Raw genomic sequence first — 20,292 nt, forward strand, 5'->3', positions numbered from 1 at the left:
GTGGATCCAGGAAACTCACCTCAGGGCGCGGCCCCACGGCCTAGTCCTCGGTCCCCGGGGGCCGGCAAGCGCCGCCGCCGGGCTTCAGCCCCTCAGCCCAGGAGCGCCGGGAAACCCTCTCGGGACCAGCGGCCAGACCGCGCAGATCTGACCCGCCTCCCTCAGGCCGCCCGGCGCGCGCCGGGGACGGCTCCGCGCGACTCCGCGCGGCTCGGAGGAGCGCGCCTGGCTGAAACGGGAGCGCGCCGGGGGCGGGGCTTCCTGCGGCGGGTTTTCTCAGGCCGCCGCGAGGCGCGCGCTAATGGCGGCGGGCCTTTAGCCGTCGCCAGCGCTGCTGCTTCATGCTTCTTTAGGTGGCGCGGGAAATGCCAGGAGCTAGGTGGGCGTTCACCTGACAGTCCATCGTTTACCTATTTCTTTCTATACCTCCTGTGCTCATCCTTAGAGAGATCTTCCTGCATCATCCTGTCAGTGAACTTCCCCTGAGCCCTGCCATCTGAAGAGTGACTGTTAAAGAGACTCGCCCGCCCTTTGCGCTCTTAAAAAGGCTCTCTACAGAGACCACTTTCTTGTATAGGATTTATTTATTTGCTTGTGTATATTTTTGGCGGCGTGTGTGTCGAGACGGTTTCTTTGTGTACCCTGGCTGTCCTGGAACTCATGCTGTAGACCGAGCAGGCCTCGAACTCAGAGATCCTCCTGCCTCTGCCTCTAAAGTTGGCTTCCTATAGGATTTAGATTTGACTTCAGGATGCCCTTTATTCTATTCAAAGCTAGGTCAGGCGTGTACCCTCTAAATATCTGGTCTTTGTCTTATTAATGATTTGCAGAACTGCTTGTAATCACTATGTGGTCAAAATACTAGCTGCTCTGACCATTTTTAGGGAAGCACATCTTCTCCAGGTTCCCACACTTTGCACTCTCTCAGCCTGAGCCAGGAAGCATCCCCTCCCCCCTTTGCCACTCCAGAAAGTACATTGACTTTGGAATAAACAAAATGTCTCTGATGGTCCATTTTCTCCTCTATTGTTGGTTGGTCCAATTTTTCGTTCACACAGGTCTTTCTAGCCTTATTTATTCTTCCCTATACAGGAAACACGCGCGCGCGCGCACACACACACACACAGAGAGAGAAAGAGATATCTAGACCTTGTGTAGCTAATCTAGGAAACTGTTGAAGATTTCATCGATTTTCCTCTATAACAAATAGTATGTTTTTCGTTGTTGTTTTTGTCTGTTTTGTTTTTGTTTTTGAGGCAGAGTCTGTGTAGCTCTGACTGTCCTGGAACTTACTAGATCCCCCTGCCTCAGCCTCCTAATTGCTAGGATTAAAGATATGTGCCACTTTACCCAGGTACAATAGTCTCTTAAATCTAAATCTAGACTTGTTTTTGTTTTTGTTTTTTTTTTTGTTTTTGTTTTGTTTTGTTTTGTTTTGTTCTTGAGATGGAACCATAGTTTTTTACTTGCCAGACAATGCTACTAAGCTACAGTCTCACCGGTCTTGTTTGTTTTCCTCTCTGACATTTTCACATTTGGCCTATGGCAATGGATCATCACAATGGGCCATTCCTTCCCACCCACTTCAATAATCTTTCTACATAGAATCTAGATCTACCCAGGGTGTGGTGGCAGACACTTTAATCCCAGCACTCCGGAGCCTGAGGAAGGCAGATCTGTGTTTGAAGACAGCCTGGTCTACAGAGTGAGTTCTGGGACAGCCAATACCTCACTGAGAAATCCTGTCTCAAACAAAACAAAGAATCTAGATTTACCTAAACTGGGTTTTGGTTTTTATCTGACAGTTATTAGTGCCTGGAGTCAGTTTGAGATTGAGGCTCACCCACCAGCCACTCCTACCCAGGTAAAAGCAATATGGGATTCTTTTGAGGACCTCCTGAACGGCTCAGGCATCCAGTGGTGAGTGTAGCTCTCAAAACAGGGCTCCTGATCTCCTGTCTGTTGAGTTACTTTCTTTAACTGCTGGTAGAGGTGCATACCCACATAATCGTGTGGGTTAGAATATGCATAATTATTTTATGTATATGTTACATATAGTAATTATATATATATAACAACTGTTGTTGGGGCATTCTCTACAGAAAATGTTGTTAGATGCAGCATATATATATTTATATACATATATATGTACATATATATATACTTTTTTTGAGATTTTTTAAATTTTATTTTATATGTATGGGTGTTTTGTCTGCTTAAGTGTCTGTATGCTAATATCTTAAGATCCTCTATGTTGGCCTGTCAAATATTAGTATTATAGGCATATACCTCTCTGTCCAGACATTTCTTTGATCCTTCTATGAGGTTCTAATATTTTGTCCTTTTGTCCCCAGTCCTATTATAGGGTTTGTTCTAACAGCAATAGAAAAGACTCTTTCCCATGTCAAAAGTCGACTTCCCAGCCAGGTGTGGTGACATATGCTTGTAACCCTAGCACTGGCAGGGTGCAGAAGAATGTAAGTTTAAGATCACCCTGGTCTCTGTGGTGAGATCCTGTCTTAACCGACAAAAACCACCTGACCATAGCTCTATAGGTTTATTTCTGTACTTTTCTTCTTATTTTTAGACAGGGTTTCGTTTAGCAATAGCTAGCCTTGATGCCTATTTGATCTTCCTGCCTCTAGGTCCTGAGTGCTGGGACTATAGGCACTGCCACACTAGGTTTATGGAGGGCTGGCCGTCAAACCCAAGCTTCCTGCATACCAGGCAGGCACTCCTGCACCCAGGTTTATCTCAGAACACTGGTGTGTGCTTCTTTCAGTTGACCTTTGAAACAGGGCAGGCTTGCCTCGTTTACCAAAGATGACCTTGGATTCCTTTGTCTTACTGCTTCGATCTTCCAAGATTGTAGGCTCGCAGCCATGTGTATGGCTTGGAGGTCTTGAGGTCAGGAAGTGTGACGCCTTCGGCTTTGGTGTTCTGTGAGGACTGTTTTGGCTATTCAGGGTTCTCTGCAAATCCATACAAATTTTTTTTTTCTTTTCTTTTTTTCCGGAGTGGGAGCGCCAGGCAAGCGCTCTACCACTGAGCCAAATCCCCAACCCCAAATCCATACAAATTTAAGGCGAGGTTTCCTATTTCTGTTTAAAATTTGGTTTTGTAACCACTGAGCCATCGCTTTGCCCAGTTTACAATTTTGCCAGTACTGTTTTCTTCAGAAAATTATATTTTCTTGTTGAATAGGATTAGGGCAAATCAGTTTGTCATTGTGTGTAATCTTTTCTGTTAAACTTCTGGATTTGGTTTGTTGGTGTTTTATCTTGTTTAAGAATTTTGCTTTAGTTGTTTGGTGGCACAGGCCTTTAATCCTAGCACATGGGAGAAAGAGGTAGAAAGATCTCTGAGTTTGAGACCAGTGTGGTGTACAGAGCAAATTCCAGGACAGCTAGGGGCTACACAGAGAAACCCCATCTCCAAAAACAAACAACAAACAAATATAAAACAAGAAAAAAAAAGGAAGTTTGTTTTATTTTCTTACAAGGGATATTCTATAGTTCTTGTGAAGTTTTAATCTGCTTATGTTGTTAAAACAATGTTCTTCCCATAGAACAGGTTAGAAAATATTTCTTCCTTTCTTATTTTTAAGAGTTGTGTGCACGTGTGTGTCTGCATATGTGAGTGGATGGGTCTGTGGAATCCAGATGAAGGCATCATATCTTTTTTTTTTTTTTTTACACCATTTGGCTCAGGTGCTAGAAACTGAGCTCAGGTCCTCTGAAGTGCTGTGTGTGATTTTTCACCTCCTAGCCTGCGCTAGCTCTCTCTTTCCTGTGACAGGGTCTTATGTAGTTTAGGCTGGCCTCAAATAGGAGATCCCCCTGTTTGATTGTTGATTCAACTTCTTGTTAGCCCAGGTCCTGTAGTTTAGTCTACTGGAGGACAAAAGGCCTTATTTGGTTTATACTCTTAGGCCATGGTCCATCACTGAAAGAAGTTAGGGCAAGAACTCAAGCAGGAACGATGGATGGATTCCTCTTACTTTACTGGTTAGCTCTCTGGCTTGCTCTGTTAGCTTTCTTATGCAGTCCAGGCTACCAGCTGGGGCTGGTCCCACCTACAATGGGCTGAGTCTAGGCAGTTCCTCAAGGATATGGCCTCAGGCCGATCTTCCCAAGGCCATTCTTCTGCTGTCTCTCCACTCTGGCAACTCAAGGTTATGTGGAGTTGACCATAGAAACTAATCAAGTCTTTATATACTTTTAATTTTTCATCCTCCTCTCTCTATATAGAAGGCTCCGCTAGATTTTTAATTTTCTTTTGAGTCAGCTTTGGCGGTTAGTGTATTCTAATAATTTGCTCATATATATGTGAGTGTGTGTGTGTGTGTGTGTGTGTGTGTGTGTGTGTGTGTACATGCTGGCATCCCAAACTTGCTATGTAACCAAGGATGACTTTGAGCATCTGACCCTCCCAAGTCTACCTCCTAGGTGGTGAGACCGCTTGCTATGCGTTCTCTGCCCCAGCTTATGTGCTGCTAGAGAAGGACCCTGGGACCTTTTGTATGCTAAGCAAACATTCTAGCAACTGTGTCATATCCCAGACCCTCAGCGTACTTTAAGAGTCAGGGTTTTCTGGTGTCCCTCAGGCAGGCCCTGAGCTATCCTGTCTCAGTTTACCCTGAAGCATGAACTACGGCTTGAAGGACTGATTTTTTTTTTTTTTTTGGTTCTTTTTTTTTTTCCGGAGCTGGGGACTGAACCCAGGGCCTTGGGCTCGCTAGGCAAGCACTCTACCGCTGAGCTAAATCCCCAACCCCGAAGGACTGAATTTTTAATTTTGCAAATTTAAGTTATGCGTAGCTGGTAATCACATTGGACAGCACACAAATCTTACATTTCGCGTTATCATTTTGCTTTGTAACTTAGTGTTCCTTCACATGCATCAAATCTAAAAATAGTCTCTTGGATGGTGGAACTTCATACTTACTAAATTGGGATCATATCTTTGCTGAGGAATTCCTTACAGCCCTGTAATATGCTTTTCCTCCATTGGAAATAACCCCCCCCTTTTTTTTTTTGAAGAAATTGCCATTGTTATCTGTGTTGATTTGCCTTTCATCATATGACAAACAGCTAGAAAAATCCACTCAGGAGAGCAGTGATTCATTTTGGCTCATAATCTCAAAGGTTCAGTCCATGGTCACCTTAGCCAGTTGCTGTGAGGCTGGGTGAGGCAGAATATCAGTCACCGCAGCAAGACCGTGGCAGACTGAAGCTGCTCCTGTCTTGGTGGAAGCACAGAGAGTAACAGGGGTCCGAGATGCCTTCAAAGGCATGGCCCCCCGCAACTTCTTCTAACCAGCCCCTTACCTGCGAGAGCTCTGCCACCTCACAGAAGTCCACCCAAATTGTAATCCATCAGTAGATTAAAGCCTTGATTAGATCAGAGCCCTCATTCATCTAATAGACAATGATTGACCATAGCTGAGCACAGTGTCACACACCTGCAATCCTAGTACCTGGGAGTCTAAGGCATGAAAATGAGGAGTCTGAGGACAGTGTGGGCTACACAGTGAGACCCTGTCTCAGAAAACATTAGCTATTATATCATTCTTTTCTTTCTTTCTCTCTCTCTCTTTCTTTCTTTCTTTCTTTCTTTCTCTCTTTTTTTCTTTCTTTCTGACAGGGTTTCTCTGTGTAGCCCTGGCTGTCCTGTAGACCATGCTGAACTTATACTACAAGATCCTCCTGCCTCTGCCTCCTGGTGCTGCTATTAAAGTGCCTGGTGCCACACTGCCCAGTTTACAACACTATTCTTCCTATTAAGGCTATATACATATATATATTTTTTTTTTTTGAGACAAAGTCATATTATGTAACTCATGCTGTCTTTAGCCCAGGCTTGTCTCAAACTCAAAATCCTCTTAACTCAATCTTGAAAATGCTGGATTAGAGGTACCATCATGCACAAAACAGCCACTTCCTGTTTTTTTTTTTTTTTATTGTTGATTTTTTTCCATTTGTGCCTTGCAGTTTTCCTCAATTTAAGGACTCGTTTTCTTAAAACATTATTTATGTGTATGCGTGTGTCTTCATACATATTCAAGGGAACCCGAGGAGGCCAGACTGGGACGGAATAGGGTGACTGATCCCTGGCACTGGATATATACAGGTTATGAGCCACCATGGTGTAGGTTCTCGGAACCAAACTTGGGTTCTGTACAAGAGGAGCAAGCACTCTTGTTTCTTTTTTTTTTTTTTTTTTTTTTTGAGCTGGGGGACCAACCCAGGGCCTTGCGCTTGCTAGGCAAGCGCTCTAACATTGAGCTAAATCCCCAACCCGGAGCAAGCACTCTTAACAGCTGTGCCATCTCTCCAGCACTAAAAGCAGCAGTTAAGAAAAACTCTCTGAGGGGTTGGGGATTTAAAAACATCTCCTTAGACCTAAAGATATCTTCTCAAGGCCTAAACAACTTAATCTTAATTGTAACTATTTAGTCTCTAACTCTATCGGAGATTGAGAAGGAAATATTATCTTATTTTGTAGGCAGGGCAGGCAGGCACTTCCAAAATTATAGAAATGACAGACAGTTGGCTGTTTGGACAGCTATCCAGTATAATGTCAGAGCATCAGTTTTCAGTCTTGGCCCAGAATATCTGACAAATCTTTTGTGAAGCAGGAATTATGAAGGACTTGCTTACCCCATCTTGGCAGAGCTTGGCAGCTGACTTCCCTAAGTCCCTTTGTCCTTTCTGGATAGCAGGAGGAAATGTCCTTTCTGCAGATGAAGTTAGGGCATTTTCTTTGCCTAGTGGCTAGCCTACCACAAATGAAACCTCCAAATGGAGCTCCTTTGGTGCTCATCATCTCCTTCCAAGTAGGATGGGGTGCTGCCAGGAGCTGACATGTCTCAATGTCAAAAAAGCCTTAAATTAATAAAAAAAAATCTTTAAATGCCATATTCTGTGAGCCTCTGAGGTTTTCGAAGACCATCTATCTATTTATAGCATATCTAAACAAGCAAATGTTGCCAGCTACCTATTATCTGTTCAACCCAGGATGCATATTTCTGTGATGATTTAGACGATCTAGACATGATCATGAGTTTGACTGTCTATTAACTTGTATTTCTTAACCATCCCCAATAGTTTGCAATAGAAGCTATTAAAAGGACTGGGACTAAACCTTGTACTTCTAAATGAGTTGCATAAGCATAATACCTATACAAGAATTGAAACATACATATATTATGTTGGAACAAAATTAACCTTAAATTTTGTATCAATATACAAACAGTTATAACAACGAAAACCTTAAACATTATAGATAAGCAATAATACATATCAATGTAAACAAAAATATCTTATTTAAGAATAGCAACAGCTATAAGTTGAAGAATAGATTTAATAATCTACCTCTTTATTCTATTAGTTCTATATCTTCCCTTTTTATTCTTAACCTCCTTCCTTTTATCTAAGAAATAAAGAAGGATAGAGAAAGGAAAGATAAAAATCCCTAAGTCTTTGCTGTTTTGTTTCTTCCCTGTCTAAGACCATAACTATTTGTAACTATGCCCTTAAATGACAATATATCTATAACTTATAAAATGACCAAAACCATCCACCCTAACTTAAGAGAATGGGATGATGGTCTTTTTGTAATTATTTCCTGCTGAAATGACATGAAGAATTCCTTCTTGTGGGAGGCACACAGGGAATTGGGAAAATGGTTAAGCTAAAAGAAAGCTAGCTGGAATTTGTTGTCTAGTTTCTGGGTGCTGCGAAAGTTTAGGCCTAAGTGAAGTCCTGACTGGATCAGTCTGTAAGGCTGGATGAATTGAGATCACCTGAGGTCAGCAGCTTTCTTTGGAGCTGTTCTGGAAAGAAGTCTTGTGAGGAAACAGCATCAAGGCAGTTTGAAGTAGGATCAGGGTCTCAGCATTCCTCAACGTGGATCTTGTCAGGGCTGCATTTTTGGTGTCTGGTTGTTTCATTCTGTAAGATATAAACCTGTTTTGTTGATCCTGCCAATCTCTCTCTCTCCTTGTCTGTCGCCAAGACAAGGAGGTCCTCCCTGGTGAAGTCTTAATTTCCAATAATTTGGATAGAAGACAGCTTTTCTTTTCCTGTTGGAACAAATGTAAAATCTCCCCAATGCAACTCATCTCCTTTCTTGCGTTCTGGAATTAGGACTTCTATAGGTTGATCTAATTCAGGAGTCCCTTTTAAAATCCATTGGTTCTTAATAGTTGTGTGACTCGTCTTACTGATTTTTAAAATATTCGAAGGCAACAAAGCATCATTTAATCTATACCTGGGACATTCCTTATTTCCCTTCTGCCCTGTGAGCATCTCCTTTATATGGTTGTTAGGTCTTCCATAATGGCTTGACCTGTAGGACTGTAAGCTTTCATGCCATAATGTCCATATAATTGTTGTATCCAATGGACATATGTGCCTGAACATCATCAGTTTTGACCATCAAAGGCACTTCCCAAACAGCCATCATCTCCAATATTGTGTGATCTCAGAATCATCCCTTTCAGAATTTAAGGCAAAAGCTGATGGGAATTTCAAGTATGCATCAATGGCATGGTCCATCAACATATGTACATATCTCAATTCTCTAAACTCTACCAAATGAAACATTTATTTTATTGTATGACATTGTTTTAAGGCAGCTTCCACAAATATAATCTGGATTCTTTATGCAATATATTGTATCTCTATGGGTTGCCATTCTAATTTCTCTAGCCTTTGTGGATTTTTCTCATCTGGAACTACTTTTCTGTTGTTGCAGGTCTTCTAATCTTCTAATCTCTGTTCTATGGCCTGTAATCTAGCATCCAACTTCTCAGTGTCTTTTTACGTTTGTCTTATTTTGATCTCTTTTAAAAAAGGAAATATAAATTTGTAATTATTTTTACGATGGTAAGTAATCCAGGTGTCCTGCGACATTTTCCCCTTTTATCATTAACAAACAAAACACTTTTAAATGAAAAGTTATATTTAGTGTACAAGGTTGGGGCTTTTAAGTCCCCTTGTAGCTTTGGAAAAAGGTTTTGTCTGTAGGTTCTTTAGACCGATATGTGTCTTTGGCAGCTAACTTTGCTCCTTTAATTGAAGCCTCAGTTTGCCCTCTGAGTTTTGAAGCTCCAGGCTTCTCCCATGTGGACCTGAATTGGGATGTGGTTTAGACCACTGTTTGTCAGGTTTGCCTCTAAGCCTTAACACCGTTCCCTGGGAAGGCTAGAAGAAAGCTGCAGTGAAGCTTTGTTTGTTTGTTTGTTTGTTTGTTTGTTTTTCCGGAGCTGGGGACCGAACCCAGAGCCTTGCGCTTGCTAGGCAAGCGCTCTACCACTGAGCTAAATCCCCAGCCCCGAAGCTTTGGAATTAGCTCTGAGCTAACTTGGCTGCAGCCAGATGAGAGGTCCTAGAAAACTGCAGGTCCTGCGCTTGGTGCAGAGTGACAGGCATCAGTTGTACACCCAGGAAGTGCATTGAGAATCTCCAGTCTCAGAGAGACCACTTGCAGCCTTAGCTTGCAACCTCCTGCTGTCTTTGTTGAGAGGCTGCAGATTCTGTTAAAGGAGTATGCCTCCAACAGTTAAAAACTGTCTTTTATCCTGGCTTATGTCTAATAAATGAATGTGGAATTAAAGCGTTTGCATTTTATGCCACACATTGGATGCCAACAGTAGTAGGAATCAAATTTTCTAGCTGCCCTATAGAAAAGACATGCTATGCAGATAGGTTTGGAGCTGTTTCCCAGCCATAATGTCCCTTGCTACTTGCTGTTTTTCCTGGCCATGTGCTCATGGTCCATCTCCTTTCATGTTGGCCTCTTCCACCTCTATGTCCTTTCTTCTTCTTTTGGCCTCTCCTGAGAATCCTCACTTGATCCTCAAGTCCCACCTTTCTCCCTTTACTGCCCAATCACAGGCCTTTTACTGACCAGTTAAATCAGGGAAGCGAGGTTTACATAACATCACCTGTTGCACATGAGGACGTTCTTGTCAGGGGCAACCAGATCTCAGGAGCAAGTATTCAGCATTAGAATACTCAGTCGCATCTGACCAGTCCACACCACAGCTCTTATGTATGCCTCTAACTAATTTACTCTTTATACATGAGACTTTATTAGTAACATGTATCTAATTGTCCTAACATCATTTATTAAAAATATTTTTTATAGCCATCAGGGTGGTTGTCAAGGAGACTGAAATACTAAGGTTACAAGTCTGTGCAAGGGCTCTCTCTCTCTCTCTCTCTCTCTCTCTCTCTCTCTCTCTCTCTCTCTCTCTCACAGTCAGATAGGATCTTGCAATGTAGCCCAGGCTGACCTTCAACTTGCTGTGTAGTCTAGGCTGGCTTTAAAATTGAAACCATCTTGGCTAAGGGATTACAGATCTGTGCCACCATACCCAGCTTTTTTTTTTTTTTTTAAATCTCTCAAAATAGAGACTACAGAGGTTCTGATTTCCCTGGGATTGGGAAAATGTGTTGAAAACAAAGGAGTAGAACCCTGCCTGCCTCTAGGGCTTAGCTTTTGGTTGTTCCCAAAGTAGCCAAACAGTATCTTTTTAACCCTTGTAATTTTTTTTGTTTTTATTGTGCTAGTTTGACATGGGAGGAGGGGGGTTATACAGTGTAGTCATGTGTTTTGCCATTACACTATATCCCCAAGTCTTATTTGTATACAGTTTTAAAGTCTCAAAAGTATTTTATTGACTTAATTTTTTCTCTAGTACAGACAACTGTGCCCTATGCGCTCCTGCTTTTCTTTCTTTCTTCTCTCTCTCTCTATCTCCCTCCCTCCCTACCTTCCCTCTTTTGTGATATCTTTCCCTCATTTTGTAGTTCAAAATGCATCTGTAGAGGAGCTCCTTAAATCCTTGCTTGAAGGAGGGGTTCTTGCTTCTTACCATCTCAATACTTTACTGGTTCCTTGTCCTTTTGTTGGTGAATGCTTTTGAGGACCAGAGGGTCTATATGGCTCTGCCTGTCCTGGAACTCACTATGTAGACCAAGTTGGCTTTGAACTCATATAGAACCCCGACTCTGCCTTCCAAATGTTTGCTTTCTGGAATTCAAACTACTGTGTGTACATAGACATTCTATATTGTGAGGACTAACATGGCTAAAATCTTGTAACTATGAAGCTACTTGTTTTTCGTTGGAATTTATTCACTCTTCAATTTTTCAGTGTAGTAATCAGGGGAATTTCTGCCCAAATAAAGAGTAGGCTATCTTTGATAAACTGCGATGCTTTGAAATGAACATTTATTCTTCCCTCTATAACTGCAGATCTTTTCATATTATGTGTGGACTTTAATTTTTTCCTTTTGGAAGTGTTTTGTTTTAAATCTGCACACGGGTGGAATGGAGATAAAAGATGCTGCTGAAATCACTCCAGTAGACTAGGCTAAAATCATAGGGAACAACACTGTTTTACTTTGTTTAAAGATGTAGAGTTTCTCCTGAGTTTAGTAGTTCAAGCCTTTAATCCTGGAGCTTGGGATGCAGAGTTCTAAGCCTAGCCTGTTCTCAATAGTGAGTTTAAAAAAGGATGCCGGGTTCCTAGGGTTGTTTTTTTCCCAGTTTATCTTGCGTGGACTACCGAAGGGGCTTCTTTCATTCATTGCCATTATCATTTGGACATCCATGCAAAGTGCAGCCCAAGTTCATTAAGGGTCTTGCCTTAAGTAGCTAGGCAATTGGAACACCCTGCACCGCACCCTTCTCTCCATTCCTTCTACCCCGCGCTCGGTCGGCAGTTCTTTGCGTCATCCAGGCCACCCCAGGAGTCGCTGGAATCTAGGGTCCTCTGTCTTGGCAAGGCATTGAAGGGTCCGGACTATGTTCCACGCGGAAATTCGTCCCGCGCCCTAGCTCTAGGCTCTGCCCAACCCCGAGTCTCGACAGGCCAGCAAAAGCCGGCCGCTGTGCAGTTCACAGCCCAGAGCGCCTCCCCCGAGGCCTCCCGCCGAGCACTGACGTCACGTCGGGGCGGGGCCTGCGGAGGCTGCGGCGAGGGAAGGGCTGCGCGTCCTTGCAGCGCCCCGCAGCGGCCGCGTCTAGAAGCGGCCTTGTCGGCCCTGCGGCGCCAGAGCCCTGACGCACGGAGCTCGAGAGAGAGAACGAGAGAGAAAGGGGCAGACATGGCGGCTCCGCTCAGCTCCCGCTGAGGACCGCTGAGCAGGCGCAGGGGCTGTGCGGCCGGCTTGCAACCTCGCTTCCGCCTCCCGTTCCCTGCCTCCTCGCGCCGCCGCTGGCTTCTGCTCCGCTCTAGCCTGTCGGGCCTGCGTCCCGGAAAGGCAACGCGAGCCGGGCCGGCAAGGCTCCGCTGGCCCCTGCCCGCCGGCGGGCCGGCCTTCCTCGCCTCTCCCGGGAGCGGCGGGCGCGGCGTGGACCCGGTCCCCCTGGCTGGACCATGGTGAACACCCGGAAGAGCTCTCTGCGCCTTCTCGGGTCCAAGTCTCCTGGGCCCGGGCCTGGGCCTGGGGCCGGAGTGGAGCCGGGGGCGACTGGCGGCAGCAGCCATTTCATCTCCTCTCGGACCCGCTCCTCCAAGACGCGCGCGGCCAGTTGCCCGGCAGCCAAGGCCGGGGGAAGCGGCGGCGCTCTGGACGAGGCCCGGGTAAGAGCGGCGGCCCGCGGCCGAGGCTTGCGAGTGCTGGCCGGGCCGCCCGGGCTTTGTCTGGCCGGAGACAGTCTGCGGGTGCGGGGGAGGGTGGCAGCCGGCGAAGGGCCGCGACACCAGCACCTTTGCTGTGCCGGCCCGGTTCTTTTGTGTAAAGAACAGCACTTGAGTCCACGGGAGATAGCTCTTGAGGTCCTTTTCGGGGACATTGAACGGTCTGCCATCCGTGTCCTTGCCCGGCTTCATAGGGGGAATTCTAGAGGAAGCAAGAATGTAGGGCTGCAATCCCTGGCTTGGAAGGGGAGAAGAGAGAAGTGAAAGTTTTCTGCGGTGTCAAACCCTTCTTGAAAGTGTGTCAGCTCTTGCTGCTGTCTGAGTTTACTTAGTTTGGGGGTGGTTCAAGTTGGTAAGGAAGTGAACAGAGCTCCAGTTGGCAGGCAGGGATGCTGAAAAAAGTTTGTAGCCGCTCTGACACCAACTTTAAAAACAAAACCAACGCTAAACGCCTCTGTAGGCAAGGCAGATCAGACACAGAGCTGTAAGCCCTAGGGAGAGACAGCCAGCTAACCAAGGTTCTTGGAGAGAGCAGAGGACTTTCAAGTCACAAAGGGAGTATGTAGAAAAAAACGTGTGGAATTGGCATCGTCGTTCCAAAGTGACATGGTTTGTACATTTCTGTTAAGGAAGTGATTTACAAAAGTCAAACTAGCATTTTTTTTTGTGGTCCGTACAATTGCAGAAGTGACACTTGAAGCAAGGGTTGCTTTTAGTTCTTTAAAGATGAGATCTGAGATTCTAAACTTTTATCACCCGTAGTGTAAAACACTAGCACAAATGTCACTTTTAAGGTTATCGAGAAGTTTGTGTTACTATGAGATTGGTTCTGAGTACAAGGAGTGGATTAATTCTGCCTAGAAAGAGGTTAACTTTCTAAGAGTAATTTGGCTGAACAGTGTTGTTTATTTAAAATATTCCTTTAAATTCACACCATTTTTGTTACTTAGCACACGTAAGGTTTTGTAGGGATTTACAAAGTTGTGCCTTGTTTATACATTTTCTCTGTGTTTTATACTGTTTTGACACTAATCAGACTGAATCTTGGTATATACAACAGAAATACTATGTATATGCTTAGTATATACTGCAACCATGCTATGAAAGATATTTATTTTATCTTTGGAAAAAATTTTTTGTGAGGAATCTGGAAAGTATTTTTGAGCTGTCTTAATTTAGTAGACTTTTAGGAGTGTATAGAGTTCTTTGGTTGAGTTAAGTATTCTGGAATTTTTTTTTCCTTTTTTTTCCTCCAGAAATCATCCTAACATACACATTTCTTAACTTCCTGATGCTATCACATTCTTAAATAATTTTAAGGAACAGTGTGTCCTTTACACTTAAGTGCAAATTAAATATCTAGAGTATAAGCATGTAATTGTATCATGCCATGAATGCCTGGTCTATCAGAGCAGTGTCAAACTCTTCTGAGGCAATTAGCTCATCTCTCACTGATCAGTTTGTGGTCCCATTTTTGAATTCAGGGATCTCATGCTGTCCTTACCCCCTGAGGAATAAGGTGAGGTAATTTGTCAGGCAGCTGTTATGGAGATGTTAAAAGGCAAAGAATCAATAGTCTAATGTAGAAATGAACACTTGGTAGCTTTTAAATGGCCTGAAGAATGAAAGATACTGTTTTTCTAGAAGGATACTAATGAAACATTATCTTGAGAACTCTTTTTAAAGTGTTTTAAAAGACCATAAACAGTTGGCTCTTAAGATTTACTTTGAAATATTTGCCTTTCATTCTTAAAGGGATTTACGTTATAGCTATAGCAGATGATGAATCTAAATTGCTCTCTCTGAGAAATTTTTGAGATACTCTCATACTTATGAGCTGCTGAACCTGTAGAAGAGGAAAAGTTAAAGGTCTGAATTTATTATGTTTATGTAGTGTTATCTATGCAAAATATGTTATGTATCTCTTGTGTATTTCTGAATGAATTGATTTGAATCTGGTTAGCCCTCAATTTGTTTTTATGTTATTGGAATTTAGCTCTTCTAGTTTACCCTTTCTGGAGTTTAAACATACTGTCTGTATTTGTGGGGTCATTAATGGACATTTCTTCCTGTCTGCGAAGCCTAATTCGATAGGATTGGATCTCTACTCTGTTGCTTTAGAAGATCTCCATTATATAGTAAGAAGTGTACTCCATCCACAGTGATTAAGGAGTTCCTTTTTTCCTACTTATGTGCTGCTTTCTATATTTTATGTTGACTTTCCTCCCCTTCTCACGATTTTTAATTTCACTCACTTTACTTGTTATTTGTTTATTTCCCTCCGAAAATCATAGCACCAAGAGTTATTCCTAGAGTTTTGACTTTTTCTTAAGTGGTGTTTATGTAGGGAATTAGATAAACTAAGATGCATTTTGCAAAAATTGAAATGATTTTTTTAAAAGTATCTTTTATTTTATTATTATTATTATTATTATTATTTTTAGTGTTTTTAGAGACAGGGTTTCTCTGTATCAAAAAGACCGTCTCAAAAACAAACAAACAAACGAACATGCCTGTAAAGGGGAAGCTGATTGGATGTAAAGTAAATAAATAACCTAATTTAAAACAAAAAGGATAAACCTATAAAACTGTCACCACCCTGAAAACCACAGGAACAGCAATCACTTCCATATTTTTCCTGCTCTCTTTAATACTTCTATTGTTACCAATCTTATTTTTAGAAATGATACAATTATTTTCTTTTTGCTTTGATACAGTGTATTCCTTTGTGGGTATGATACAGTATATTTCTTTTTAGGTGTGATGCAATATTTTTAGCGTAGTCAATATGCTGTATAGTAGCTTTCCAGAATTATTTATCTGGCATAATTGAAACTTTGTTGGCTTTGACTGCTGCCTCCCTGTTCTTTATCCTTTTAGCTCTTGGCAATCATCCTTGTTCATTCTGCATATCTGAGTTTGCCTGTTTTCTGTTGTCCATACAAATGAGATCATAGAGTATCTTTTCATGTCTCGCTTAGTTCACTCAGCATAGTGTGTGTGCTCCAAGTTTGCTGTTATAAATGAAAGAATTTCCTTCTTAAATGTGGAATAATATTCCGATGTATATACTTTCTATATACATACACCATATTTTCTTTCTTTCTTTATTTGGTTTGTGGCATTAATATTTTTTCTTTTTTTTCGGAGCTGGGGACTGAACCCAGGGCCTAAGGGCTCTACCACTGAGCTAAATCCCCGACCCCAATATTTTTATACCTTTTCTATTATGCATAATGCTACAGTGGATATTGAAATGCAGTTAGCTCTTTGAATTTTTTTAAAAAAAACATTTATTTTTTAAGACAGAATTTCTCTGTAGCCTGGCTGTCTTTGAACTCAAGAAATATGTCTGCCTTGTTTTCTTATGTGCTGGGATTAAAGGTGTGGGCCACCAGGCAGGGCACACCTCAGTAGAGTCTTCATTTCAGTTCCTTTGGGTAAATATACAGAAGTGAGATTGCTGAATCATATGGTGGTTCCATTTTTATTGTTTTGAGAATCTTCCACTGTTTTCCAGGGTTGCTACACCATTTTCCCTATCCACTGATATGAAATAAAATGGGGTTCCCTTTGGTTACATCCTCACTAACACTTTATAGATACCCCCTACTCTCCATCCCAGGGTTTCTCTGTGTAATCCTGGCTGTCCTGAAACTTGCTATGTAGACCAGGCTGGCCTCAAACTCAGAGGTACTTGCCTCTGCCGTTCTAGTGCTAGGTTTAAAGGTGTACACTATCACATGCTGCTACTTGATAGATATTTTAAGAATAATTTTTTTTTAGCCAGGGTGTAGTGGAGAATACCTAAAGGCTAAGGAGTCAGAGGCAGGCAGATATCTATGAGTTGGAGGTTATCCTGGCTTGCTCAGTTTATATAATGAGTTTCAGGACAGCTAGAGCTATGGAGTAAGGCCTTGTCTTGAACCCCCATTTAGTTTTTTTTTTTTTTAAATAGACTTAGGGTTTTAATTGTTTGTTTTTGATGGTGGGGATTGAATCCAGAGTAAGCCAGTATTCTGTCACATCTTTTGATAGTTTCTTAGAACCTTTACTGATGTTCCTAATTTTTTATTATGTATAAGTCATGATTTCTGACAGCCAGCTGGGAAGGTGGTAGAATTACCACTTGTTATGGGAACTATTGGAGTCCTGCTGTGTTTGCTTTGCAATGGAAATTGATGCTATTTAAGGGGCTATCTCAAAGTGCTACATTACTTAGAGCTGTTGTACATTTTTGTTTAGGAAATGAACATTTATGAGCACAGCCAATTTGAGTTTCTGTCTTGATACTAGGCATTGGGTTGTACAATAGGAATATTTTACAATTTTATGTTTCCTTTCTTGGGGAGAATTTAGTGCAAAATGCCTACCTGAGAGGAAAGATTTAATAATTGTTGGATAAAATGTTATATGGGAATACAAAACTGGTGGAGAAAGTGCTTGTGGTATATGTTTGCATAAACTTGAGATGTAGGTTACAGCTGGCAGGGGTAGTATATGCCTGTGAATTTGGGCACTTGAGAGAGAGACTGAGGCAGAAGGATTGCCAAGAGTATGAGGCCAGCCAAGGGTACAGAGTGAGTTTATAACCATTTGGAGCTGCTTCATAGTGAGAGTCTATCTTAGAAGACCAAGGGGCGTGTGTGTGAGTGTGCGTGTGTGTGCGCGTGTGTGTGCGTGTGTGTGCGTGTGTGTGGAATAGGGAGCCTAGGCATGTGTTGCATGACCATGCTTCCAGGAATCAGATCAACCTTAGGAATTTGATGCCAGTCTGGATGATAGACTCTGTCTCAAAAATAAACAAAAAAATAAATAAATAAAACAAAGAAAACCAAGAAAAAGTATCAACAAGCTTTTTTCCTCTTTGAGGTGGTGAGGATTCCACTTAGGATTGTACACATGCTAAGCACATGCTCTGTTCCTATACATCCTGTCCCCATCTAGATGCTTTTTTAAGGATCTTATGTATAATGTCAGGCTGTAGTTTGTATTGGTGTTTAAATAATTTGAGTGTATGCTGCTGTCAGATTCTAAACTTAATGGTGTTTTTAAGTTACGAATATGCTGGTAGTAAGTGTTTTTCATGTTGTTTTGTACTTACCTGGAGATAAATTAGAGATTTTGATTAAAGTCTTTCTCTAAGTAACTGTAAATGATGGCTCATTCCTGTAATCCTAGTACTGTGGAGTTGAAGGAAGAGGGTTGCTTGAGTTTTAGACTAGCTACATAGTGAGATCTAGGGCATCATGGGCCACAGACTAAAAGTCTCCCCAAAAAAGCAAATACACAAATGAACAGACAAACACCAAACCAACATAGAAAAGCCCCTTTTGGGACAGGCAGTGGTGGTGTATGCCTTTAATCCCAGCACTCAGGAGGCCGAGGCAGACAGATCTCTGAGTTAGAAGCCAGCCTGATCTATATTGGGAGTACTAGGATAGCGAGGACTACACAGAAGAAACCCTGTCTCCAGAGCAGGGAATGGGGTGGGAGGTGGTGGAAGTCTTTTTTTTTTTTTTTTTTCTTTAGGTTGTTTTTCTCTTTAAGAAGAGATTTTGCTATGTTGGTTGGGTTGGTCTTGAACTTCTACCTTAGTCCTTTGAATAACTAACTATAGCCAGTGTACCTAGTACCTTTAGACTATGAGACAATTGGCTGTAGGCATCATGAGGGCAGGCACTGTATTTTATTTTCCTACTAATTCCTCTATTCAGGACCTACTTCAACATGTGACAAGATGCTCACTGTATCTGCTAATGAGTGAATGAATAGTAATGTGAGGAGCTGCCTGTTTTGTGAAAATCCAGTGCTTTAGGAATAGAGGGCAACACGCCCAACAGCAGAGTACTGTGTGATCTGATCTCAGTGAGAGAAGACACACCTAACCCTTGAGAGACTTGAGGCCTCAGGGAGTGGGGAGGCCTGGCAGGCGGGATGGGAGTGGGGATATCATTTTGGAGATGGGAGAGGACGAAGGGGATGAGGAACTGGAGGGGGATAATGACTGGACTGTAAAAAAGGATTAAAGAATTAAAAAACAAAACAAAACAAAACAAAAAGAATAGAGGAAAAACGAAATTTAACTCCTACATTAAGAACTATAAATGTATATATGTGGTAGGCATATGAGAAAACAGTGAGTTGGTTCTGACAGTCACTGACATAGATAAGTTCAATTACAGTTCTGGATTCTACCTTCTGAATGTTTTGGTGGAATTCTTTCATGTTCTTTGTTGTTGAGATGTAGCTTCAAAGGAGATCCCGTCTTCTGTGTTGCTTAGGCTGGCCTTGAATTTGTACTTTATCTCAGCTTCCCAGGGAGCTGGGATGCTAAGCATACATCACCTTGACTGATGTGTTCTGCAAGTTGAGGTCCCATTCACAATATAGTTTGTGTGAGTTGCCCTTCCTGGAGTTCTACAGTTTCATTCTTGAATGTTGTGACTGTTGAGTCTCCAGACTCTAGCATAGTGCTTGGGATGAGGTAGGTATACCACACAATTTTAATTTTTTAAAGCCTAGTGGGAGGGAGAAAAGTATATACTATAACAATATAATTAACCCTGTGAAGGCTGGTGCCTTCTGTCTACATTTATTTGGATAACTTGGCGGCCTTTTTAGAGCTACCACTTTAATAGTCAGTCCCTGCAGGGGTTTCATATGGGCCAAAAGCATCTGGAAATTATGTTTGCCTAATCATGTGTCACAATTTTATACTCGTTCTTGTCTCCTTTTAGGTCCTTAAAGTCTTGGATACCTCATTTAGTGGCAAATTTAGACTTAAGTAAGGAAATAAGAGAATTCTGTTGTAGTGAATTGACAGAGGCTTTCGGTTATGGAGCATTTCTCTCATGTGCTACTCAGTTTCTTTGCATATTATGGTTAGTGAGCTCAGTGTGATCTGGTTTAGAGCATTTGAGAGACAATGAATAGAGTGATCTGGTACTTTTGGACTTGGATTTTCAAGTTACTTTAAAAACCTCTCTGTCAGCCCTCAGTTTTATTTTTTGTAGAAATGTAATTTCAGAGAAATAGAGAAAAATTAAAGTTCTTGTGTTCATATTTTTGTTTATTGCAAAATCTTTAGTGCTAGCCAACTTTATTTAAAGTAAAGGTGATTAATAAAATTGAATCATTTATTAAATATTTGGTCTTCAAAAAGATAGAGGAACAATATAGTCCAAAGCCAGTATACGGACTGTTGATGGCTTCTGGGGTAAAGGTACTAGCCACTAAGACTCCCTGAAATCCACATGATGGAGCAGGAGAGCCAACTCTACAAGGAGTCCTCTGCCCCAGACACCTGCCACATTCCTATACACACAATAAGCAAACAAATGCAAAGAATAAAGTATAGTTTAAAACTACTCTGTGTTACAACTTTGTGCAATGCTTACTCTTTAGATCTACTTACAACTGTTTGATTTTTGAGACAGTATCTTGCTGTATTTAAATCTCAAGCTGGACTTGAACTGTGACATCCTTTTGGTTTACTCTCTTAAGTGCTACCTTACTTGTTTCTGGCTAAAGTTTTGTATTTTTAATATTTTGATGTCTGAGCTTTATGTACCTTTGGAAGAAAATTTGTGTAAAAAGTCACAGGTTAAAAATGTAATAGAAATTGTAAAGTCA

At 41.9% G+C, this 20,292-nt stretch overlaps 2 protein-coding genes across 2 annotated transcripts in view; one reads left to right on the forward strand and one right to left on the reverse strand.

The window, feature by feature from the left end:
* The window catches only part of Ubxn2a (UBX domain protein 2A), a 28,707-nt gene extending 28,491 nt beyond the window's left edge, over window positions 1-216 (reverse strand). The window contains exon 1 of the mRNA XM_032909185.1: window positions 20-216. The gene's annotated coding sequence lies outside the window, so the exon portion shown is untranslated. The remainder of the gene's footprint in view (window positions 1-19) is intronic.
* An 11,778-nt stretch (window positions 217-11,994) lies between these two features.
* Atad2b (ATPase family AAA domain containing 2B) overlaps window positions 11,995-20,292 on the forward strand; it is a 133,309-nt gene continuing 125,011 nt past the window's right edge. Inside the window, exon 1 of the mRNA XM_032909186.1 lies at window positions 11,995-12,600. Coding sequence (XP_032765077.1) covers window positions 12,394-12,600 — 207 coding nt within the window. The 5' untranslated portion in view covers window positions 11,995-12,393. The remainder of the gene's footprint in view (window positions 12,601-20,292) is intronic.

The sequence above is a fragment of the Rattus rattus genome, chromosome 7 (genome assembly GCF_011064425.1).
Source record: "Rattus rattus isolate New Zealand chromosome 7, Rrattus_CSIRO_v1, whole genome shotgun sequence".
Classification (NCBI taxonomy): domain Eukaryota; kingdom Metazoa; phylum Chordata; class Mammalia; order Rodentia; family Muridae; genus Rattus; species Rattus rattus.